A 24,517-nucleotide genomic window follows, 5' to 3' on the forward strand; every position below is an offset into this window, starting at 1 on the left:
TTAAAAAGCTGGGAGACAGGAGGCATAAATCCAAATTATCCTTAAAGAAAGGTACTGGTAACAGGTATGTTTTAAAGAGCTTATGTGATTTTGATTCTTTCAGAAAAAGGGAGTCTCTGCTGAAGGAAATCTTTAAGAAAGACTGAAAGGTCAAAAGTAATCAGCAAGAGATGACCTTCTACACAGAATTTGCCCTAAAAAGAAAAACAGGAAGGGAAAAATCATCAATTACAATGAAAAATATAGATATTAATTAGCTGGTTAATTAACTCTAATTGTCAGTGATCTAACAAAAAGTCAGCAATGAATAGTATTCCTTAAGTAGCCCTTCTTAAAAATGTATTTATCTCTAAGGTTCTCACACTTGTTTTCACAAGCTATTCCTTGGCAAAACTTCATATGGCTTTTCAAATGTTAGTCTGTATTCCATGTGTACTGAAAAACAAACATAATATTTGAAATAAAAATAATACGGTCAGTGATTTTAATAATGGCTGAATACTGGTATCATTTGGGGGAAATTAAAAAAAAAAAAAAGAACACTGAAGCTCAGGGAAAGCAAAATCATTGAGAGTGGGGTCTGGGAGTCAGTACTTTTAAAAATACCACAATTGATTATAATGAGCAGTCAGGGTTAAGTAATGCTGATAGCGACTGATGCTACATGCTGGGCAAATGCTGTTAAATCACTTAATTTGTTATGCTTTATAATTTACCCTCAGTGAATTTGTTAGATCAGCACTGAAAACATGGCATACATGGCAGATCAGTGAAATTCTTGGTCACAATCTGTATTTATTAAAATGTTCTGACTGCCACTGAAACGTACACTTCAAATGGGTGAATTTTACAGTAGGTGAAACAGTTCTTAATATAGCAGTTTCTGAAAAAAATGTTCTTAGTGACTCTTTTTACTGTTAGTTTGAGACTGGGCAGTAAGAGGTTATCTCACCACTTACCAAAACATGATTTCACAGCACCATAAAATAACTCTAATTCTATATATTCTGCTTATTAAAATTTCAGTTCCTAGGCATTAAGCTAGAATTAATGATCACTCTTTAGGAATAGGGTCTAGAAGTCAGTACTTTATAAGTTTCCCAGGTGACTTTAAACCCTTAAAAGAACACGTTGCTGGACTCCATCTGGAGCTAAACCTAGTCACATGCTCTAGATAAAAGTCTAGCAATGTGCTCCACATAGAATAGCTAGCTCTAGCCTACAAAACATCCTGCCCTTTACCTTCCAAAACTGGGCAAATACCCACTGAGGTGCAGGGGTGCCAACATGCTGTCCAAGTGCATACACACCCTAGGTGACACGTGAAGTTGAACACTTACCTTCTGAAAGTCTTTCCTTCCAGCCTTGTGCTGCTGAAGTGAAGAACTCATTGTTAAGGGCTGAGCCATTTAACTTCATCAGACCATCTGGACCAACCTGGGTCAAAGAATAAGCCACAGAAAGCTTAGACAGAAAGCCAAATGTATCATATGGAATTTGACTTTCCTGTCTTTGTAGAAAACAATGTATGTACATTAAATTTTATAGAAACATGACTATATCATACCATGCTGCTTATTATGGATACTTCTATTTTATAATGTAATATTATTTCTTTCTAAAATTTTTTTTATTCTTTACCTCTCCTCCCTTCTTCCTCGCCTTTCAATTTCATTCCCCATTGATTAATTATTCTCAAAGAATCATCTGCAAATAAATACAGAGGTAAGAGGTTTTTTCTGAGAGGTTCATTATTTGTTTTATAAAACTGTGACCAAGTTACATACATTATTCTGAAACTTACTTTTTTTTCACATAATAACAATGTGGAAGTCTCTCCAAGTCAACTGGCATAGCTTTAACTTCTGTATAATAGCTGTGGACTGTTTTATTGTATAAATGTCCCTCAATTCATTTACCAATTTCCTAACCATAAATATACACTTTGTTTTCAGTGTTTTCCCATAATCACCAAAGCTGCAATAAGCATTCCAATAAAGATGAATATACTAGGTGCTTGTATTTCTCTGGGATAGGTTCTGAAAGCAAAGAAATATTTGTGTGTATGTAACTAAAGATAGTTAGATTATTTTCCAAAAAGGCTAAAACAATTCACATTCCTACTAGAAATATATGAGCATACTCTTTTCCCTGTGACCAAGAGATGTTAACATGCGATTTAACTGTTGGCTATTAATGGGTGTGAAATGATTAAAAAAAAAATTTCCTTCATCCCGACTACAAGAGTTTTGTGTATCTTTCTGCATGTTTATTGAATACTCAGATTTGCCATCTACTGAAATGCCAATTTCATTTGCTCATTTTTCTTTGAGGCTGCTTATTTTTAACTATCTTGTAAAAATCTTTGCATGTTATACATACTGAAGTTGTTATATAATTTAAAAATATTTCCCCCAATCTATCTGTCTACTGACTTGATTTGTGATGTCTTGACAAAAAGTTTTAAGATTCTTCTTTGCACTACAATTTTGGATTGCCTATCTTGGTTTAAAACCATAAGATCTTATTTAAGGATCTAAAACACAAGATCTGAAAAAACTTAGGTGAAAAAAAACTTAATAAAGTTGCTATTCTCCTCAAAGTTAATATCTAGATTCCTACCAGAATCCCTATGCAGATTTTTCATTAATAAAATATTAAAGTTCATATGGAAAAAAAATTAATATGAAAAACCGAGAGGGGGGAATTGCCTTTCCAATTATTAAACATACTACACAAAGCCACTGCAATGAAAACTATTATTACTAGCATTAGTGTGAACCAAGAAACTAGTGGAAGAGGAGAGAGTGCCTATAAATACATACTGCATATAAATGAAAAGAATGCGTAACAAAGATGGTATTACAAATTGCAAAAAGACAGTTATAAAAATATGTAGTGCTGGAACAACTGGCTATCTAGTCAGTAGAAAATAAAGCTGAATCACAATTTCAGAGCAATATAAAAATATTCTAGATGGATTAAAAACCTAAATGTAAGTTTTAAGTCACAATTTTTTGAAGAAAATTTAGGTAACTATTTGGACATCCTAGGGATTCAAGGAATCCCTAAGGAATTCAACTCACTTTACTTTGTAAACCTATCTGGGCCAACATTATTTCCCCCTGGCTCTAGAGCAGAAATTGGTAAACTTTTCCATTAAGGGATAGACTACAAATATTTTAGGCTTTGCAGGCCATATGGTCTATGTTGCAACTACTCAACTCTGCCATTGTAGCATGAAAGTAGGTATAAGCAATATGCAAACTAATGGGACTCACTGTATGCCAATAAAACTTTATTTACAAAAACAGACAGTGGGCTGAAATTGGTCTGTGGGCTATAGTTTGCTGACTGCTGACTTGTACTTATAGATTTGGCAGAGGAGTAACAGGCTTCCCTATGAGAACAGGTCATCCAACCTCTCCTTGAATATTCCTGTGCTCAGCAAGTTACTCCAAAATGAGTCAATCCATTCTACAATTTAATAGCTCCAATTGTTTTTAAAAAAAAGTTATTTTAACCCAAAATCGGCTTTTTGGAGAAACAAAGAAGTTTACCTCTTCCATAGACAGAGCTTCAAATAAATCTGAAAAGAGGTGTCTTAATCCATGCCCCTCCCTTATTCCCTTCTCTGGTCTAAATAATGTTTTTCCATTGTTCATTGTTGGGTACATACACTCCAATATTGTTTCATGCTAGTAATAACCAGAATTTTTGATAAACTCCAAATTTCATCTGATAATGGAGTAGAATTTCACTAATAAAATCCATACTCCCTATACATAAGGGCAGTATTTCTCAGATACTGTGTTCCCACCATAGGAACTGAAAAAGACAGGCGAGTAACCTTACAGGACTGCACTCAATGGAAAGCTGGGTAAGCTCCAAGGCCCTTTTTAATTCCAAAATTACACATGGCAATCCTCCTTCTGAGAGAGGATGAGGGCCAGTCGTCAAGACAGTTCTGAGAAACTTGCACTAGAGTTCTACGGACAGACCCTCCGTTAGGTCCTGTGTATTATTCCCAACCTAAAAACTTGAGTCTTTAAAAGAGGTGTGAGCAATTCCTAGCAAGAAGAGACATTCTCTAAAAATTCTGCCAAAACTTGTCTCCTAACTTGTTTCAAACCAAAACTGGGCATCCCCAAAGCTGTAATTTCTCCCAAAGTATTAAGTTGAGGAGAACAGTAGCTGGGAAGGATCAGTTTTACTTACTTCTTTGTCCCTACTGCTGGTAGGATACCTGACTTCTTTGGACTCCCCAGAAATGGAAGCTGATCTGCTTTTACATGTGCTAATTCACAGCAAAATGAAATTGGTATCAATACAGCCCAGTAGAAAGATGATTTTCAGAATGACAAAGATTTAGTTTTGACTGTATAGTCAATTAACTGTAATGATTTGTATAACTTACTTGCACTCCATTAATCTTACTATAAACTAGGAAATAGATCTAGTTTTCTCATTGTAAATCAGGGAAAGCAACTCCCTTTCATCTTGTTTTTATAATGACTAGAAAAAAGGAGGAGAGCCTAACAAATTACTTAGAACATAGTAGGTATTTAGAAATGATCATAATTTAAAAAGTCTCAGAATCAGAGGGGTGGAGGGTGGGAAGGGATAGACTGGGATTTCAAAATTGTAGAATAGACTACACTGTATAGCACAGGGAAATATACACAAAATGTTATGATAACTCACAGAGAAAAAAATGTGACAATGAGTGTGTACAAGTCCATGAATAACTGAAAAATTGTGCTGAACACTGGAATTTGACACAACATTGTAAAATGATTATAAATCAATAAAAAATGTTAAAAAAAAAAGTCTCAGAATCGAATAAATCTTATAAAACCATGATGAACTTATCTTCCTTTTGCAGAGGAGGAAACAGAAGATCAAAAAGGAGGGGTGACATGCCAGTCACTCTTTCCCTGATGGAAGCCTAAGTCTCGGACCTTTACTTTACTTCTGACCAACCTAAACTACTCCGGTCCCTGCCCAAACTCTTCTAAACCTTTCATATTTTGTCAAGCTCCCTTTTTCTTTAATGAATATAACTTATATTGGATTTTTAAAGTTATTATTAAAGCAACAAGTGTTTGTTTTAGAAAAATTTAACAAAAGAATAAAAAATAATTAACATTCCTAACCCTTTCAAAAAAATCCATTCAAAAAACCCTGTTTAATTTCTTAATTAACTGTTAATTTAAAGAATTAAATTAACAAATTAACCTCCTGAACTGTATTCTATGGATGTCTACATCCTAATACAATAACTAGACAAATTTTATATAATTTTTATAATTTACCATAATCCTGACATTCTGGTAAGAGGGTTCTTTCCCTTTATAAAGCCTTACAGGGCCAACCTATTAAGAACACTTACACAAAAAATATTATTTCTTGTCTAATACCTTTGATGCCACCTTCTTTACAGGTATACATAAAAAGCCACTTTAAAAGTCTAAGTAGTTCTAAAGGTGATCATTGAAGGAAGCTGCAGCAGAGTTATAAAACTGCTAACGTGCCTGAAGTTAACGTACCTGTCGATCCACCTCTGGAAGTAGTAAAAGCAGTCGCTGTTGGCAGTCTCCAGGAAGGACTGAAAAGGTGTGTTTGTTGATCAGTGCTCGTAGGTTTGTATTAACCAGAATGGAGTCTGGTGTCTCAACATCAATTTCAGCACATTTAGTCCTCTTCATTTGCCCTATAAAAATACGGAGAAGAATCACTTGAGCCTCCTTCACACTCCTGTTTCTATCTAAACTATACCTTGCTCTGCAGTGCAAAAAACCCACAATTCTAAGTACTTTAAAATATCACACTGTGAAGAAGGTAATACCTAATGTTCTTAGAAATTTCTTCCAAGATGAAACAAAGCAAGTTTTAATCATTCATAAAGGGTAAAAGAATATAATTTATCTTCTCTGCAAAAATGGAATAAGGTCTGTAGAAGTGAACCTTTTGCCATACTGAAAGTGCATTTTACTTTTGAGACTCGATAATTTCTCAAATTGAACTGAGGAAGTTTATAATAAATGCCACAAACACAGAATGATTAAGAAATAAAAAAATTCAAATCTCTCTATAAATCATACTGAGGCCCTTTTTCTCTTCCATGAGAATTATTTTTATCAATTTTAATTTGCATTAGCTAAAAATGTTATGATTGAATAGCTTAGAAGTTACAGGAAATCTATTCACAATTAGGAGGTTTCAGTCTTTCAAAACACTGATGGATTTGAGTACACAAAGGTTAAAACATAAATGGAAAAAAAATTATAAATAGAAGGCTAATTTGGAAAAATACTTCCAAGCCATGAGAAAAGGTTACTATTCTTGATATTTTATTAAAAGTGCATTTATAAATCAATATAAAAAAGACAAATATCACCAAGAGAAAAATGAGCAAAAGGAATTAATAGGCAACTCACAGTTGACTAACCATAAACAGATGCTAAGGTATTAATACTTAAAGAAATGCCAGTTAGACCAATGAAGATCTTTTGGTCTAACAAATGGCAAATATTGCAATACAGTGATGGGACTATGTGGGGAAAAAGCAAAACCACTTTCGAATACTGCTGGTGGGGCTGAGATCAGTATAATCTTATTAGAAGAAAACTTAACAATATACAGCAACATTTTAAGGTACATAGGAATCTAGGACACATAAACTCTACAATTAGGAATACCTGAAAAAAGCTACACAATCCAAGATGTAACGTCTGGCTCCTGCAACAAGCAAAAGGAATCTCCCCGGTTACAAAAGGATTTCCCTTAACTGAGGCCCATAGGATTCCTACATATTAGAATCCAGCACTGCCTAACAAAGATTAGCCCAACAAACCAGAAGGTATGCCACTATGACAGGGTCAACAGCAATCAGAAATAAAAGATTTAGACCTAGAAGTACTGCTACCACTGAAAATGTCACATATATAGAATACAAAATAGCTATGTATAAACTGATTAAAGAAAAAAAGAATGTAACTGTAAAGACGAGAATAAAATAATCAGAAATGAACACAAAGACTTAAAAAAAAATAAATGGGATTTCTACAAAAAATAGGATATAAATTGTTGAAATCAGATACTATGAGTGGATTAAAGAGGAGGGAGTTATGGCCAAACAATTTATCCAGAATATAGGAAAGACAGGTAAGATAGACTATTTTGAGAGTTTTAGCAGAAACATGAATAACAGAATGAGACGGTCTAATAAGTGCTTGATTGGAGACCCAGAAAGAAAAAAATAAGAGAATGGAAAAAAAAAGGCAGTATTTAAATAATCTGCAGCAGTACATTTACCAGAACTGATGAAAACCACAAACCTAAAGATCTAGAAGCGTATCATATTCAAAGCAGGATAAAAAGAAACCCATGCTTAGACACAGCTTAGTAAACTGCCCATGAAAGACCAAGAAATAGCTTGAAAGCATCCATAAGGAAGGGAAAGATTTCTTTAAAAGGAACAAAATAACAGCAAGCTTCTTAATAAAGGAATCCAGAACAAATGGATAACTATAAAATGTAGAGAAAAAATACCCATGAATCTATAATGGTATATATACTAAATTCTCCTTCAAGAATGAACATGAAACAAGGACATTTACAGAAAGAAAAAAAATTGAGGGTGTTTACTGCCAAGAGACATGCTCTAAATAAAGTTCTCAAAAAACTGTACTACAGGAAGGAAAATCACCGCAAAAGGCTGGGGTGGAATATAATGAAGAAAGACAGACATGAAGATGAATCTACATCATCACTGTTTGCATAAAACAATAGCATTCTGGTGCCTGGATTGTGAGATTAAAAACAACGAACAGACATGTCAGATACTATTATTTAAGTCCAGACAGAAAAGATCAGTGCTAAATTGTTACAGAGTACTCCCACTGTTCTGGAGGAAAAATCAAGATGGTTACTTTTTGCTAAGTGAATAAATTTTAAAAGTTCTCACCTTGAGGGAAAAAAAAATTGTAACTATGTGAGGTGATGAATGTTAACTGTGGTAATCATTTCACACTATATACATATATCATATCATCATGTTGTGCACCTAGAACTAGCAGAACAGAAATAGAATGTATAACAAACTCAACAGAGAGAGAAAAGGACAATGAAGGAATTAAAATGGACAAATAGCAAAAAAGTTCAGTCAAGCCTCCCCAATTTTTTTATTCATTAAAAAAAAAAAAAGGAAGCAAGAAAAATGAAATCAGGACAAAGATCAACAGAAAAAAATAAGACTGCAGAAAAAAAAAGTCCAAACAGATTAATAACCACAATAACTGTAAATGGATAAAAAGCTCACCAAAGAGAGATTTACACACTGGATTAAAAATAAAGAAAATTCAGCCAGCTATATGCTGTGTAAAGAAATATCTAATGTACGTGAACCACAAAAATGAAAAAAAGTAAAAATACACAGGCAAAAACTAACCATAGGAAAACTGGTGTACCTTTATTAATACCAAACAAAAGATACCTTACGTAAAAAACTTAATCAGTGATTGATAAGGCAAATTAAAAAAAGGTTCAACCCACTAGGAAGATTTTAAACATGAAAATGTCTAATAATAAAGTGTCTTCAAAATATGTGGAATAAAAACTGTTAACTTTACAGATAATTTACCATCCCAAATAGACTCAAACAAGATTTTTACAAAGGACTTGTCTGAAAATATTAATTCTACTTTCATACTTAATAGTTTAGAAGGGTCTGGACTATATAAATGAATACAGAGTAACTTTCTTTCAGAATCTTGCTGGCATTGCTGCACTGTCTTACAGCTTCTACGTTGCTGCTGAGATGCCTGCCATCCCAAGTCTTGAATCTTTACAGGTGAAGTATTTTTTTCTCTTTGGAGGTTTTTTGGGTTCTTCTTTTATACTGGATGTTTTAAAGTTTCAAAAGAGTGTGCCATGGAATAGGTTTCTTTATGTTCACATTTCTTTAGGTACTTTTGGTCTGGAATCTGGGGCTTTCAATTCTACAGAATTTTCTTGTATTATTTCTGTTATCATTTATCTCCCTTTCAATTTCTGTTCTTTCTTTCTGAGGATCCTACTATTTAAGATAGTGGACAGCCTAGACTGATGTTCCCAATTTCTTACCTTCTCTTTCCTTTGAATCACTCCTTTGACCTACGTTCTGGGAAATTCCTTCACTTTTAAGTATTTCTATTATAATTTTTTATTTCTGCTACCACATTATTTAATATCATGGAACTCTTTCTGATTTTTAAAACAGTATTGTTCTTTCATGGATGCAAAAACCATCTTTTATTTCTTCCTGTGGAGATCATAGTTTTTAAAGTTATTAGTTTAAAGTTTTCTCATTGAATTGTCTGTTTCTTCTGAGTCTGTATTTCAGATTCTGTCTCTCATGGTGGGAGGTTTTCTTCAAAGGTTATCGTTAGTGATCACAAGTAAAAGAGAAGCACTAAAAAGGCTGACTGGAAATTTTGGGTACATGGGTGTGTCCTAGAGACTGGTCAGTTTCCACAGAAGTGTGATCAAGATGATCTCTGTTTAGTTGGGAACCTATAAATTTGTCTGAAGATTTTTTTCTGAAGCTATTCAACTTCTTTAGGTACCAATTCCCCATCTTCTACCAGAGCATAGGTGGGGAGGAGGAACAAAGTAGTGGAGGTAGAAGTACGCCTTACTGCTAACATTACAGAGGCCAAGTGAGCAGGAGGATCACTAGCTGTATTTGTGTTTTATTTGATTCCCTGATTCCACTCTCTTGCCTCATTATCTGTCCTCAGCTATGTGTGGTATCTCTGAATTTGAAGTCTGTATGGTTTAACTTTACCTCAAACTAAACCTCCTGTTTCCTGCTAGGGTGAGGCACCAAACTGCTTCCTATTAACTTTCAAAGAAGGTTCTTTTCAACCCTATGCCTCACCCTTCTTTACTAGGACACACGATATCTCCAATTCTTAAAATTTTCTGGTGCTCTGCAGCCTTAGCTGGCATCTGCTCCTCAGCTCTGTGAAAGACCCATCCAGTTGTCATCTTTCAAAATTTGTTGATATTGCCTGTCCATCTGGTGTCTCCTTGTTTTCTTCACCCTTATGGGTTTAATTTTTTGTATTTCCATATTCTCATTTTAGTAGGATTTCAGAGGGAGCAGGAAAAAGGTTTGGCATGTTTAATCATAAGCCCTTCTGCACCTTTCTGTACACAGCTAGAGATAAAATGTAAATAATGCTAGATAAAGAAATCTCTTGTCAGAAGAGAAATAAACCACAAAATGGCTCATGATAGATCTTATTCTGAATTGAAGTTTGATAAGGGCAGGGTAGGAAGAACATGAAAATATTCAGGAGCTCAAAGGTGAACCAGAAGTAGCAATTAAAGCAAGCAGTTGATGAATTTCAAATATAGAGCTGACAAAGCATGACAATTCAAGTCTTTGTAAATCAACTTACGTGTGTGGAGCCTGTCAGACCTCTGGAATGACTTCTTCCCCAGGCCTAGCAAAGGATTTTCTACTTTAACTGAAGAAGAAAAGCTAGAGTTTGAGTTCTGAGGGCTGCTTGACTGTCCATCAGATTGCTTTCCTTCCCATACTGCTAGGGGAAAAAATATACAAAAGACTGGTGACACCAAGGTCATAGATAGAAATTAATCAATCAAACAAATGAACAATTAAATCATTTAACACTAACTAAAAAAAGTTATGCATGACACAATGTGACCCCCCCCCCATATATGTTTTGAGTCTGAGAATTAAGAGTCAAAAAGTAAAATAAAATCTCGTCCCTTCTCCCAGCACATTATTTGCTTCTGGTGGCAAATTTCCTTCCTAACAAAAAGGCAAAGTTCTGCAAGACAAAGTTTAAACCTGGCAAACTCATAATCAGCTGGCATCAAAGTGAATTGTGTAATAAAACACAATGTCTACATCTAGACCAGCTTAGGTTAAAAACAAGCTAGAACAAAAAATCCAAAGGCCTGTGGATATGTCCAATGAAAACTCTAAGGCAGCACGTATTCTTAGGAAAACCTTTTATTTTTAAAGGAAAGAAGTAGTGGAGAGTTCAGCCTGAGTATCAGCTTTATGAAGTTACTAATTAGAGGCTTCCAAATATTATTAAGTTAGATAAAGTGGAAGTTAGTCATTGATCTCATTCTAATATGCAAATCCCAGTGATGTATTTTTAAATGACTGAAAGAGTGCATTGCATAAATTTCCGTTTACTCTAGACTTATATTGATGATTCAGTGGTACAAGAAGTATGTAAATAAATACAGTAATTTAAAAACAAATGATACAGTACACAAATTTGGTATATACAAAATATATATACTGGAAGAAACCTCCACGGAAAAGACACCTAGTCTGCTTACCAGGTTTGGCAGGTAGAGAGTCACTGGATGCTTTGACAGTCTTCAGAGAGAGGTGCTGGCTGGAGGGGAGGGACACGCTTGGCCTGCATTGCTGCTGCTGCTGCTGCTTCTTCTGCTGTTGCTGTTTTAGAGCCTGTAAAGAGAAAACTGACTGTAAGAAACAAAACAAATCAGGCTTTAGTGATAAATAAATGACTTCTTTCTAAGTCATGAGGAGCATGCTGATTATCCAATTTCTTTAAACTCTATCAAAGTAGACAAAAATTGAATTAAACCAATTAAACACATGGCATTAATGACCCTTAAGAGTTTGCATATTTTTTGCCAATGTTCTCCTTTATATAAATGTGAAAATTCTTCATTAACTTTTTTTAGAACTTAAAAATCACCAGTAAGGCATGGATTTCTCATTCTTGTAGTAGCAGAAAATTAGATCTTTTCAGTCATTCTATCACTCAGTCTTGTTCCCCAATCCTCAGAGGTAACCACAATCATCAATTAATTTTTCCTTATTGAGCTTTTTTTTACACTTACATTATGTATGTGTGTATATATATATATATTCATGTTTCTATTAAAACATACTATTGTTTTGTGGGTATCTATGTTTTTATGAATGGTATCATGCCATACATGTTAACACAATTTAATTTCAGTGATTCAATATTATAGTGTGGTGATGTTTCCATGTCTATACATACAGAACAACTTCATTACAAAGTAAACTTTTAATCTTGTATAATTATTTAGCATAGGGATACACCATTGTTTATTATGAAGTTTCATATATACATATATATGTTATATATATGTATACACACACATGGTTACTTGTAAGTTTTGCTATTACAAACTTTAATGCAAACATTTTTCTGTGTGCATATCTGTATATATGAATACATACATTTTTCTAAGATAAGTTTCCAAATATTTAACTGCTCAGTCCTGGGATATGTGCATTTGAAATTTTAGTAAATTTTAATGAATATCACAAAATTTGTCTCCAAAATAGCTATAATAATTCATATTCCACCAGCAAACTACGAGTAGCCATTTTCCCACATACTTGCCAATGCTTGGTATCATAATTAAGCTCTAATTTATATACCAATCTGAAGATAAAAGTAGTCTGCATCCTTAATTATTAGTCAAATTTAAATTTATGGATAATTTGCATATCAACAAAATTGAAAGCTAGTTCTCTGAAAAACCCAGTAAAATAAACTGTCAGCAAGTACCACTGGGAAAAAATAAGATAATGTGATAACTGAGGAACAAAAGAGAAACATAAATACTATGTACAACTTTATACCAACATATGAAAAATATTTGAAATGGACCATTTTTAAAGAAAAATAAATTCCCCAAATTGGCTCAAAAAGAAAAAATTCAAGAGACCAGTAATAGTATATGAAACTGAAATGCTAGGAAAACAATTTTAAATGGTAAGACTTATAGAAATTATTTTTTCCCTGAAAGTTCTATAATTTTTCCAAAAATCTAGAAAAATATAGAGCTACACAACCTATTTTATGATGCTAAGAATAATCTTGACCCCAAAATTGTACAAGGATGGTACAAAAAAATAACAAAATCAAGCTAAAACCTGAAAAAAAAAAACAAAAAACAAAAAAAAACTCTATAACATATTAAAAAAGTATGTAACAAACATATAGGGTTTATTCCTGAGAGCTAAGTATAGATTAACATTATAAAGTCCAGCCATGGAATTCTGTATATTAGTTGATTTAAAGAGAAAGGCTACCTGATCATCTCAATAAACGCTGAAGAAAACCAAACTGAAAAATTCAATACATATTCATAATTAAACACACACACAACCCTCATAGCAAACTGGAAACTAATGAGGAACTTTTCAAATATGATACAACATCTACCATAAACCTGTAACACAGACATGCACAGATTATTAAACACAAGTTGGGAAACTGCACAAAATTTCTCCTTAAAAGGACTTAACATCCTTTCAAGAAATTTTCACTGATTGCCAGAAATGTGCATTTTTAAGGTAGTAGATTATACTTCTGACACACAGAATAGCATCATTACCTGCTTTAGTGCCTTCTTGCTGTGCTTCTGTGATGGTGAAATGACTTTACCTGCCTGGAATGGTGGGTGATGGGCAGCCTGACTGGGGAGAGGATGGCTGTGACAGTCTAGACGATACTAGGGAGGGAAAAATAACAACGAGAAGTTTTGTTATCAGAGTTGATATCAAGCACCATTCCTTCCCCAATCATAAGCTGCTACCTGTATTAAGAACTGTGACCAAACACTTTTGGAAAGGATCTTCTCTTTGGAGTTCTACTGCAAACAGCCTCCCTTTTCAGTTTATTTCCTCAGAAAGCTCTAGTGAAGGATGATAGGATGGGGAAGGGATGGGTGTTAGTATTTATTACTTTTCATTCTATAATTTTTCAATAGAATTGATCGAAGAAGCAGGAAGCAGAATATAAACTATGAGTCATCAAGTGAGATAAAGCTTGGAAAAGATTCTAGAGCCTGTTGGATAGTATGTATGTTCTCAAGGTAAGTCTAATAGTAACATGACACAGTGGAAGAGCCCTAGACTGACATAGTGGATCCCAGTTTTCCCCGTCTTCAAAATAAAGGCAATGAGGCCATTCCACCTCAGAAACTCTACCACAGGTTTAATTCTTATATTCATCTCTTACATCAATAGTTATAGGTCCACCAGTGTAAAAGGGTGCGTTAGGATTTCTCAAACGGAATCAATGTAGGTTTGCACAGGGTGTAACCACTCTCTATTTCATCACTAGCTGTTTTATACATCATCAGAGGTTAGTCAAACCTTAGTCATACGTGAATGAGGGTTTTCCCTTCAAGAGCCTACACCTCTTATAAAAATTCCAATTAGGTCTTTATGTTCTATAAAGTTTGACAATGTATTATTTATGATAAAAGATCAAGAAATTGCTGATACAGATCCCTTAATAATAAAAATAATAATCACTACTGCTAGTGAAGACTCTTGAAAAGTCCGTGTATACTAATGCCTTCTCTTTTCATAGTAGCTGGACTGAAAAGGCCTAGACAGCAAAAATGGCATTTTGCGGTATGGTTAACAAGCTTTAAGATATCATATAAAGTTTGTAGGTAGGAGACTACTTGACATGAAAATGTAGAAACGTAGTTCATTGGAATATACAAATTTTGGAATACAGCATTTCAATGGACACTTAGATGTTCTAAGAAAGGAATGCACAGTAGATAACATTTAAGGAGGACAACTGTAGACAATATTAAGAAGGTGACCTATCACTTAACCTCAGCTTTTTATCCCAAGCCCTATAATACAGTTTATATATGGGAAAGGACAGACATACAATAGTGTGGCATTAAAAAAAAAAAGGTTTCATCATAACATACAAAAATGGAGCTGGATAATTCTTGAGATGGTTGAGCAACAAAAAGAAATCATATCCTTGGTACACTTAGATGCTGACCCATTTTTTAAAATAACAGCTTTACTGGGATATAATTTACATACCATACAATTTGCCTAAAGTGTAAAATTCAATGGCTTTTTAATATATTTGCAAAGTTGTGCAAACATCATCACAATCAATTTTCATTACCCACTGAAAAACCCTGTACTGGTTAGCTGTCACTTCTCTTTCCTCTCACCCATTCCCCTAGTCCTAGGCAATCACTAATCTACTTTTTGTCTCTATGCATTTGCCTGTTCCAGACATCTCATAAATGTAATCATACAATATGTGCTCTTTTGTGACAGGCTTTTTTCACTTAGCATGTTTTAAAGATTTATCTATTTTACAGCATGTACCAATTCTTTATCCCTTTTTATCATCAAATAGTATTCTATTACATGCATATGCCACATTTTTTAATTCACTAGTTGATGGACATTTGGGTTGTTTACTCTTCTTGGCCATTATGAAAAATAATATGAAGAACACTCATTAGACAGATTTTGTGTTGGACATATGTTTTCAATTCTCCTGGGTTCATATCTAAAAGTGAAATTGCTGGGTATTACACTAACTCCATGTTTAAACTTTTTGAGGAACAACAAAATTGATTTCCAAGATGGCTGCACCATTTTTACAATTCCACCAGAAATGTATAGGGTTCTAATTTCTCCACAACCTTGTCAACATTTGCTATTATCTGTCTTTTTTATATGACCAATGTTTTTTAAAGAGGTATTATGAAAATAAAGTTAAAAACTATTAATATTTAACTATGTTTACTTTCTTCTTAATTATTTGCAGAAATCTGAGAATATACATTTCCTCACCTGCCCTAAATACTGTCTGAAAACAAACATAAAACAAACCAAAATGACCTCATTATAGAAGATGAGAATTCTACTTTGCAGCCTAGAAAAGAGACAATAAAGCTATATGTAATTACCAGAGCAAACTGAAATGCTTCCGTTTAAGGCAAAAGCCCTTTCTAGCAAATGAAACCACAAATGAATCTCAAAGCCAATTGAAATAAATCAAGAAAATTCTAAGACCCACCAATGAGGAAGATCTCCCAGAAATGACAACCTTAAGTATTGGTCTCATAATTTCTATGCAACTTAAACTTTGCTCTAACTTCCAAATATTAAAGGTTCACAATGACAGACAGCAAACAAGATTTTAACACATGTTGAGAAACTCATCTCTTCTCATTTCTTTTAGTATCTACATTGTCTTCAAGACACAATTTTATTAGAGAAACCAGGAATTACATCGTCTATGTGCCTAATGCTGTGCTAGGTTCAGCTGAACAGAATTTCATTGACTTCTTATAACTACCCTCTAAGGTGGGTACAACTTCTCTTTCTACCCCACCCAATCTCCTCTAATTCTACCCTCTGAGATAACTAAATAATACACTTGGGTAGGCTCTTTACTGACATTTTTCTATGCAAATAAAATTATGAAAAGATTTTCAAAGACATATATTTATACATAAATATTAAATAAACATATTTGCATACTGTGATATTACCTAAACTTTACATACCTGAAAATTTAATTAGCCTGTCAAAGGACATAGCTAGTAAGGAGCACAACCAAAATTTGAACTTGGTAAATTTTCAGAATAAGTACTTGTAGTGGGCTGAGTGGTGGCCCCCGAAAGTCATGTTCATGTCCTAGTCCCCAGAACCGGGGTATGTTGCTTTATTTGGAAAAGGAGTCTTGGCAGATGTAGTTAAGGATCTTGAGATGAGGAGATCATCCTAGATTACCCCAGGGGGTCTTAATTTAATGATAAGTGTCCTTAGACACAAGACAGACACAGAGAAGGCCATGTGAAGACAGAGGCAGAGACTGGAGGATGTGGTCACAAGGCAAATATGTCAGCAACCACCAGAAGCTAGAAAATACAAAGAACAGATTTCTCCCCAAAGCCTGTGTAGGGAGTGTGGCCCTGCTGACACCCTGACTTCAGACTTCTGGCCTCTAGAACTGTGAGAAAATAGATAAATTTCTGTTGTTTTAAGGTAGCCAGTTTGTGGTAATTTGCTACAGCAGCCTCAGAAAACTAATATAGCACTTAAAACAGATTTTTTTTAAGTATCATTATCAACTCATAATAGATGTCTACATATTTGAAATGTTTGAATCAAAGCAATTATTACAAAGTTGGCACTCAAACTGTCCCCTTTGGGGGTAGCGGGAGCTCCTTCAAGCTGTAAACCATCTTTGCAACACGGTCCCAGTAGTGCTCCCTTGCTATTTGGCACAGAAAGAGAGTCCTAAGCAAATCTTGCATAATTTTTTTTGCCCACACTTGGATCACCCACTTGTCCACGGAGCCCTGATATTTTTTAATTTAAAATGATATTAAAAGACCATGCACTGCACACTAGGGGTGCTTAATGCTACTCGTTTACCACTGGTTCTAAAACTTCTCAACGATCTGAACAAGAAAAGCAGCTTTTTTGAAAAAGAAAGTTAAATAAATTCATGCACAGACACCAAATAGGAGTTTACGATTATAGGAGTGTCATTTCACTTCTCAGAATTTGTATTTCTATCATTTTTCTTCTTCCCAGATAACCTGGTTTCTAATAGCATTACTGTAATTATTAATTTGTTTTCTATTATAGATCTGATTTCATATACAATTTCAATATAATTACTGAAGGCAGTTTAAGATTTGTGTCTGGTCTCCTACACCTAAAATATATCCCAAAGCAACTTATCTATGTCATTATGCCACAAACTTGACATATACTTGAGTTTGCTTTAAGTTGTATATTTCTAGAAAGTACTTTTTTTTTAATGGAGATACTGGGGATTGAACCCAGGACTTCGTGCATGCTAATCATGCGCTCTACCTCTGAGCTAGTACCCCATTCCCTCCCAAAAGGACATTTTAAATGTTTAGTTGTTTTAATTATGCAAAGCTATAAAAAGTTACTTCGGTATAAGTCTAGATCCCTCCCCTGTCTGCACCATTTTATTACTTCCTTTCCCTTATAGGAAATCATTTATATTACTTTTCAGCCTTCCATTGCTTTTTATTTGTATTTTTGTTTTGGTGAAGACATAGTATATATATATTTTTAATATGTTTAATCATTTCTTTAAACAAAAAAAATCATGTATTCAATTGTCCAGCACCTTTATTCTTTAAATATAATTAATGTATCCTGGGGAACAGAACATAGGGATCTTCTACATTTCTTTCAATAGCTACATAAAATTCCACTTTGCAGATGTACCATAATTTCTTCAACTGGACTCTGATGAGCATTTTAGTTACTTCTAGTATTTTGCTCTTATTATTGCAGTATTTTAACCAGTGGTTCCTAAGGTGCTGTACCAAGAACATCACCATCATTATCTAAACATCAGATGGAAATGCAAATTACTAGATCCCAGCCCATACCTACTGAACCAGAAATTCTGAAGCTGGGGTTCAGGAATCTGCATCATAATAAGCTCTCCAGGTGATTCTGATGCATGTTCAAGTCTACACTGCTCTTAAGCACTCATCTTAAGCTACGTTATTTTGTATTGTGGACAGTGTTACCCGTGAACTGATTCTTAGAGGTGGGTTTGCTAAGTCAAAGGATAAAAACATATGCTTCCAGAAACAGCAGTTAGAAAAGTTTTAATACTTTCAGGTTTTAAAAGGAATTCATGCATGCTTTCCTTTAGGACTTAATTTCATGTTCTACATATTATATCTCTTAATTTGTTTAGAAATTATCCCGGAACATGGTGTGAAAGACAAAAGAATTTTCATCTTTTTGGCTATTCAGTTGTTTTAGGACCTTTGCACAGATCTTACAAAGGTCATGCTCAGAGTTTTTGTTGCTACTGATGTAGCTATTATGAATATGTTCCCTTTTTTCACTGATTTTTATCTATATATGTGATGGCTAGTTGCTATGCATTAATTTTACTAACATCCTACCACTTTACTCAATTCCCTTCTTTAATCAGTTTTTATCTCCGTTGACTCTTTTGAGTTTGTCAGATACATAATCGTATCATCTATACAGAGGTAGTTTTCCCTTTTTCTTGTTGCTTATTGTTCCACCTCCTTTCCCTTGCTTACTTGTATTAAGTAAACACCTTTAACATCATGTTTTATAAGAATTGAGATAGCAGGCACCCTGTTCTTTGTTCTAGCTATGGAGTAAGCTGCTAGTGTTTTTCAACTAAGTTATCACGTTAAAGTATCTATCAATTCTGGGTTTGAGTACTCAACTTACTCAAAGACCTTATCAGCAACTATAGAGATGAAATACGATTTTACACATTAGCTCTATTAATACGGTGAATAATAATGGATTTCCCAGTAGTGAGTCATAGAATCCAAAAACCCCATTTGCTTATGACATATAATTTTTAATGTACAGTTGGATTCTATACACTAAATCTTTTATTTAAGATTTTGCTTCAACATTCACAAGACAGCTCTGTACTCTGGAAAGTTTTGAAAATTCGTTTCCAAAAAGATTCTGTTTCTGGACAATCTTTTTCCCTGCTCTGTAATAGTTTTTAAAATATTAAGAGTGTTTCATCATTAAACATTTGGTTGAAGTCTCCTGAAAACCCATTTAGGTGTGTATGGTGCTCCTTTGAAGACGAGCTCTTCCACAGCTCTGCTTGTTTGGAAGTTTATTGTTTAGACTTTCTATCTCCATCAGGTTCAGTATTTGTACATTCTATTTTCCTAGAAAATTATCCCATTTCATTTAAGTTTTTAAAGCATTGTGGAAAAGTCTTGTAGTTTAAGTGTTTTGTTTTGTTATTTATTTCAACCCGAATTTGTGACTCTTAAAAAAAAAAGTTAGGTTAGTGAAGTTTGTCTATTTTATTTTAAAACCAACTGTTTCTACTATTTTTCTCTTTTCTCATTCAGTAATTTCCATTTTATTTTTATTAATTCTTTCTTCAGCTTTCTATTGGTTTGTTAGTCTTTTTTTCCTGGCTTTTTTAGTTCTATGCTTATTTTATTTTTATTGATTCAATGCTATAAATTGTTTCCTGATAACTGCTTTGGCTATAACTCAAATTCTGATACAAAATATTTTTAATATACTCTTGCCAGAGTTTTCCTCTAGGTCACTGAATTGTATTGATTACTTTCACTTACTCTAACTCACATTCCCATATGTGTATGTGAACTGAGGACTTAACGATCTGTATATTTTACCACATTTATGTTAAGATCTAATTATAAGTAAAATATCACCACACAAAGAAATTTTCTGGTCCAGCTGGTTTCCACCAGTGAATTCTTCTAAATCTTTTAAGGAAACAAACCAACAGTCTTATATAAATACTTTCAGAGAACCAAACACCAGGAAAAACTTACCAATCTGTTTCATGATACCAAATTTTGATAAGGACATTATTTGGGGGGGGGGTGAGGGGATACTGGCTAATCTTTCTCATCAACAAAACAAAAAAGTCAAACACAAAATATTAGCAAACTGAATCTAGTGACATATAGGATTAATAATGATCATAATTGGGAGAGGGTATAGCTCAGTGGTAGAGGACACTGCTTAGCATGCGTAAGGTCCTGGGGTTCAATCCCCAGTACCCCCAGTTAAACAAATAAATAAACCTAGTCCCCCCCCAAAAAACAAACAAAAAAATAAAAAATAAAGTGTTTAAAGAAAAAAAAAAAACCCAAACCCAAAACAAACAAAATATATCATAATTGGTTTATCTGAGAAATATGAGATGGTTTACCATTTAATATATAAAACCAACATAGTTCACCACATTAACAGAATAAAAGAAAAAATATAATATACTGAAATAATAGATGAGGAAAAGCAACTGATAAAATTCAACTTTTGTTCATTATAAAACCTCTTAGCAGACTTCAAACAGAAAGGAAGTAACTTCATCTAATAAAGAATGTCTACAATAACCTACCACTGGTCAGCATCATTCTTAAAATGGCATAATATTCAAAACTTTACTTTATAACTATAGAGAATGAAAAGGATGACTGATGCTACCAGTTCTATGTCACTCTTGTATATGCAGATAGTCCTAATAATAAACCTATTTGTAAACCATTAGACTAAAAAAAAAATAATAATTTAGCAATGTTGCTGGATACAGTATCAATGTTGGCAGAGGCAATCCACCATGGGCATCAGTGTTTCTAAAAGTACTTGCTGGGTATGCCAGGAATGCAAGTCCTTGAATGCTCTTCACCTGGGTTGTATTAACTGTGAGGAACCATGAGAGAAGGCAGCAACTCCTCCCAGACCAATCAGCCTTGCTTCCATTTACTATTTAAAAGCACTGAAAAATGACATAACAGTTGCCCAACAGGCATGTGAAAAGATGCTCAACATCACTAGTTATCAGAGAAATGCAAATCAAAACCATAATAAGATATTACCTCACACCTGTCAGAACAGTCATCATCAAAAGACAAAAAATAAGTACTGCCGAGGATGTAAAGAAAAGGGAACCCTCAAATGTACTGCTGGTGGGAATGTAAACTGGTGCAGTCACTATGGAAAAACAGTATGAAGATTTCTCAAAAAAAAATTAAAAGCAGAACTAGCATCTAATCCAGCAATTCCACTCCTGGGTACTTACTCAAAGAAAACAAAAACACTAATTAGAAAAGATACATGCACCCCTATGTTCATGTTCATTGCATTATTTACAATAGCCAAGATATGGAAGCAGCCTAAGTGCACATCAACAGATATTGGATAAAGAAGATGTGGTATGTATATGTGTACATGTGTACACACACACACACACACACACAAAGAATATTACTCAGCCATAAAAAAAAGAATGAAATCTTGTCATTTGTGGCAACGATGGATGCAGAGAGTATTAACGCTAAATGTAGTAAGTCAAAAGAAAATTACTGTATGATTTCACTTATGTGTGAAATCTAAAAAACAAAGCAAATGAACAAATATAACTAAACAGAAACAGAATCATAGATATAGAGAACAAACAGGTGGTTGCCAGAAGGGAAGGTAGTGAAGGGAAAAGAGAAATAGGTGAGGCAGATTAAGAGGTATACACTTTGCCACAAAATAAATTAAGTCACAGGGGTGTGTAACGTACAGTGCGGGGAATATAGTCAATAATGATGTAATATCTTTGTATGGTGACAGAGGACAACACACTTACCATGGTGATCATTTTGAAATGTATAGAAATACTGAATCACTATGTTGTGTACCAGGCTAATATAGTGTTATAGGTCAATTATACTTCAAAAAACTCATTAAAAAGAAAAGATCAGGTTTGTGCTTACCAGAGGTGGAGAGGCTGGGGTAAGGGGAATCAGATGAAGGCAGTGAACAGATATAGACTTCTATTTATAATATAAATAAGTACTAGGGATACAAATATACAATATGATAAATACAATTAACACTGCTGTTTTATTTTATAAAGTCTGTTAAGAGAGTACATCCTAAGAGTTCTCATCACAAAGAAAAAATTTTCTAGTCCTTTAATTTTTATATCTGAGACGATGGATGTTCACTAAACTTAATGTGGTAATCATTTCATGATGTATTAAAGTCAAATCAATATACCATATATCTTAAACTTACATACTGCTGTATATCAATGATATCTCAATAAAACAGAAAGGGAGGGAGGGAGACATTAACTGAATCCCTCAATCTCAGTGTTCCTTGGCTAAGATACAAACTCACTGCATGAGTACCATGTACCTGGGTCCATTATCTCATCAACCCTGGGAGGATAAAGAGGAACCAACACAACAAATATGCTAATGTTCATACTGCTTGCTATGCTGTGAGTGGTAGTCCTTCTTCTCTGATTCAGGAGTCTTGTATCTTCTGTCAACATGCATGAACCAGTGTAAGACTAACTTGTTAGCTTACAAACTGGATAGAATTCTAGCCCCTTTACAGACACTAACAATCAATTCATAAAAACTAACTATATGTATTTTTACATATCAGCAATAAACAATTATGAAATGAAAAAATGTAAAATCCATTTGTAATAGAATAAAAAATGTCAAGGAATAAATCTAATTTAAAAAAGTATAAAGACCCATATAAAGAAAATTATAACATTAATGAAAGAAATTAAGGAAACTGCAGAAAATACAGTAGCGCCACTTTCACAGATTGAAAGGTTTAATAATGTAAACACCCAACAGAACTCAGACTGACATACAGATTTAATGCAATCTCAACCAAAATTCTGGCAGGTTAATGAGAGAGAGTGCATGTGAAAACTGACCAGCTGATTCTAAAATTTACATGGAAATGAGATGAGCCAAAAGAGACAAAAAAATTCTTGAAAAACAAAATAGAAAAACTATTAGATATCAAACCTAATTATAAAGCTACAGTCATTAAAACAGGGTGGTCCTGGCTCACGGGCAGAAAAAAAATGACAATGGAACATAACAGAGTTCAGAAACTGACCCATAAATGTATGTATGGTCAACTGACTTATGATATAGGGGACACTGCAGTGCAGGATAGAAGAGTCTTCTCAAAAATGCTGCTGGATCATTTGGATAGCCACATGGGGGGAAAAAAAACCATGATCCTTATCTCACATAATCCAAAAATATCCCAGGTGGTTTGGAAATCTAAATGTAAAACATGTAAGAATAAATGTTTCATTAAAACGCATATACAAGCATACACACATAGAAGAAACTTATCTTTTGTTTACTGAGAGTTTTTATCATGAATGGGTGTTGGATTTTATCAATGCATTTACTACATCTGTTGATATGATCATGCGACATTATTTTTAGCCTGTTGATGTGATGGTTTACATTAATTGATCTTTTAATGTTAAACCATTCCTGCATATCTGAGATAAATCCCATTTGGTAGTGATGCATAAATCTTTTTGTCCATCATTGAATTTGATTTGCTAATACTCTGTTGAGAATTTCTGCACCTATGTTCATGAGAGACATTGCTCTGTTGTTTTCTTTTCCTGTAATGTCTTTGTCTGGTTTTGGTATTAGGGGCTTGCTGGATTCATGAATGAGCTGGGAAGTATTCCCTCTGCCTCTATCCTCTGAAAGAGATTACAGAGAATTTGTATAGTTTCTTCTTTAAATGTTTAAAAGAATTCATCAGTGAATCAATCTGGGCTTGGTGCTTTCTGCTTTGGAAATAATTGTTGATTCAATTTCCTTAATTGATACAGGCCTACTCAGACTGTCCATTCTTCCGTGATTTTTGACAGACTTTGTCAAGAAATTGATCCATTTCATCTAGATTATCAAATCTGTGGGCACAAAATTGTTCAAAATATTCCTTTATCACCCTTTTAAGACCCATGGGATCTGTAGTGATGGCCTCTCGTTTCTGATATTTGTAATTTCTGTCTCCTTTTTCTCTTAGCCTGGGGAGAGGCTTAGTAATTTTAGTATCTTTTCAAAGGACCAGCTTTTGGTTTCATTGATTTTCTCTACTGATATCTTATTTTCAATTTCATTGATTTCTATTCTAATTCTTATTTCTTTTCTTCTGCTTAAGCTGGGTGTAATTTGCTCTTCTTTTTCTAATTTCCTAAGGTGGAAGCTCAGATTACTTCTTTCTTCTTTTCTAATAGATGCATTCAATGCTGTAAATTTCCCTCTAAGCACTGCTTTCACTGCATACCACAGATTTTATTAA

The 24,517-nt window shown here is 33.9% G+C and overlaps 1 protein-coding gene across 1 annotated transcript in view; it reads right to left on the reverse strand.

Moving 5' to 3' along the window:
- The window catches only part of ASXL2 (ASXL transcriptional regulator 2), a 114,388-nt gene that overhangs the window by 17,718 nt on the left and 72,153 nt on the right, over positions 1–24,517 (reverse strand). Inside the window, 6 exon segments of the mRNA XM_014563945.2 lie at positions 1,341–1,437; positions 5,550–5,713; positions 10,449–10,592; positions 11,371–11,503; positions 13,441–13,494; positions 13,496–13,557. Of these exon segments, the coding sequence (XP_014419431.2) occupies positions 1,341–1,437; positions 5,550–5,713; positions 10,449–10,592; positions 11,371–11,503; positions 13,441–13,494; positions 13,496–13,557 (654 nt within the window).

This window comes from Camelus ferus, chromosome 15 (assembly GCF_009834535.1).
Source record: "Camelus ferus isolate YT-003-E chromosome 15, BCGSAC_Cfer_1.0, whole genome shotgun sequence".
In the NCBI taxonomy this organism is placed as follows: domain Eukaryota; kingdom Metazoa; phylum Chordata; class Mammalia; order Artiodactyla; family Camelidae; genus Camelus; species Camelus ferus.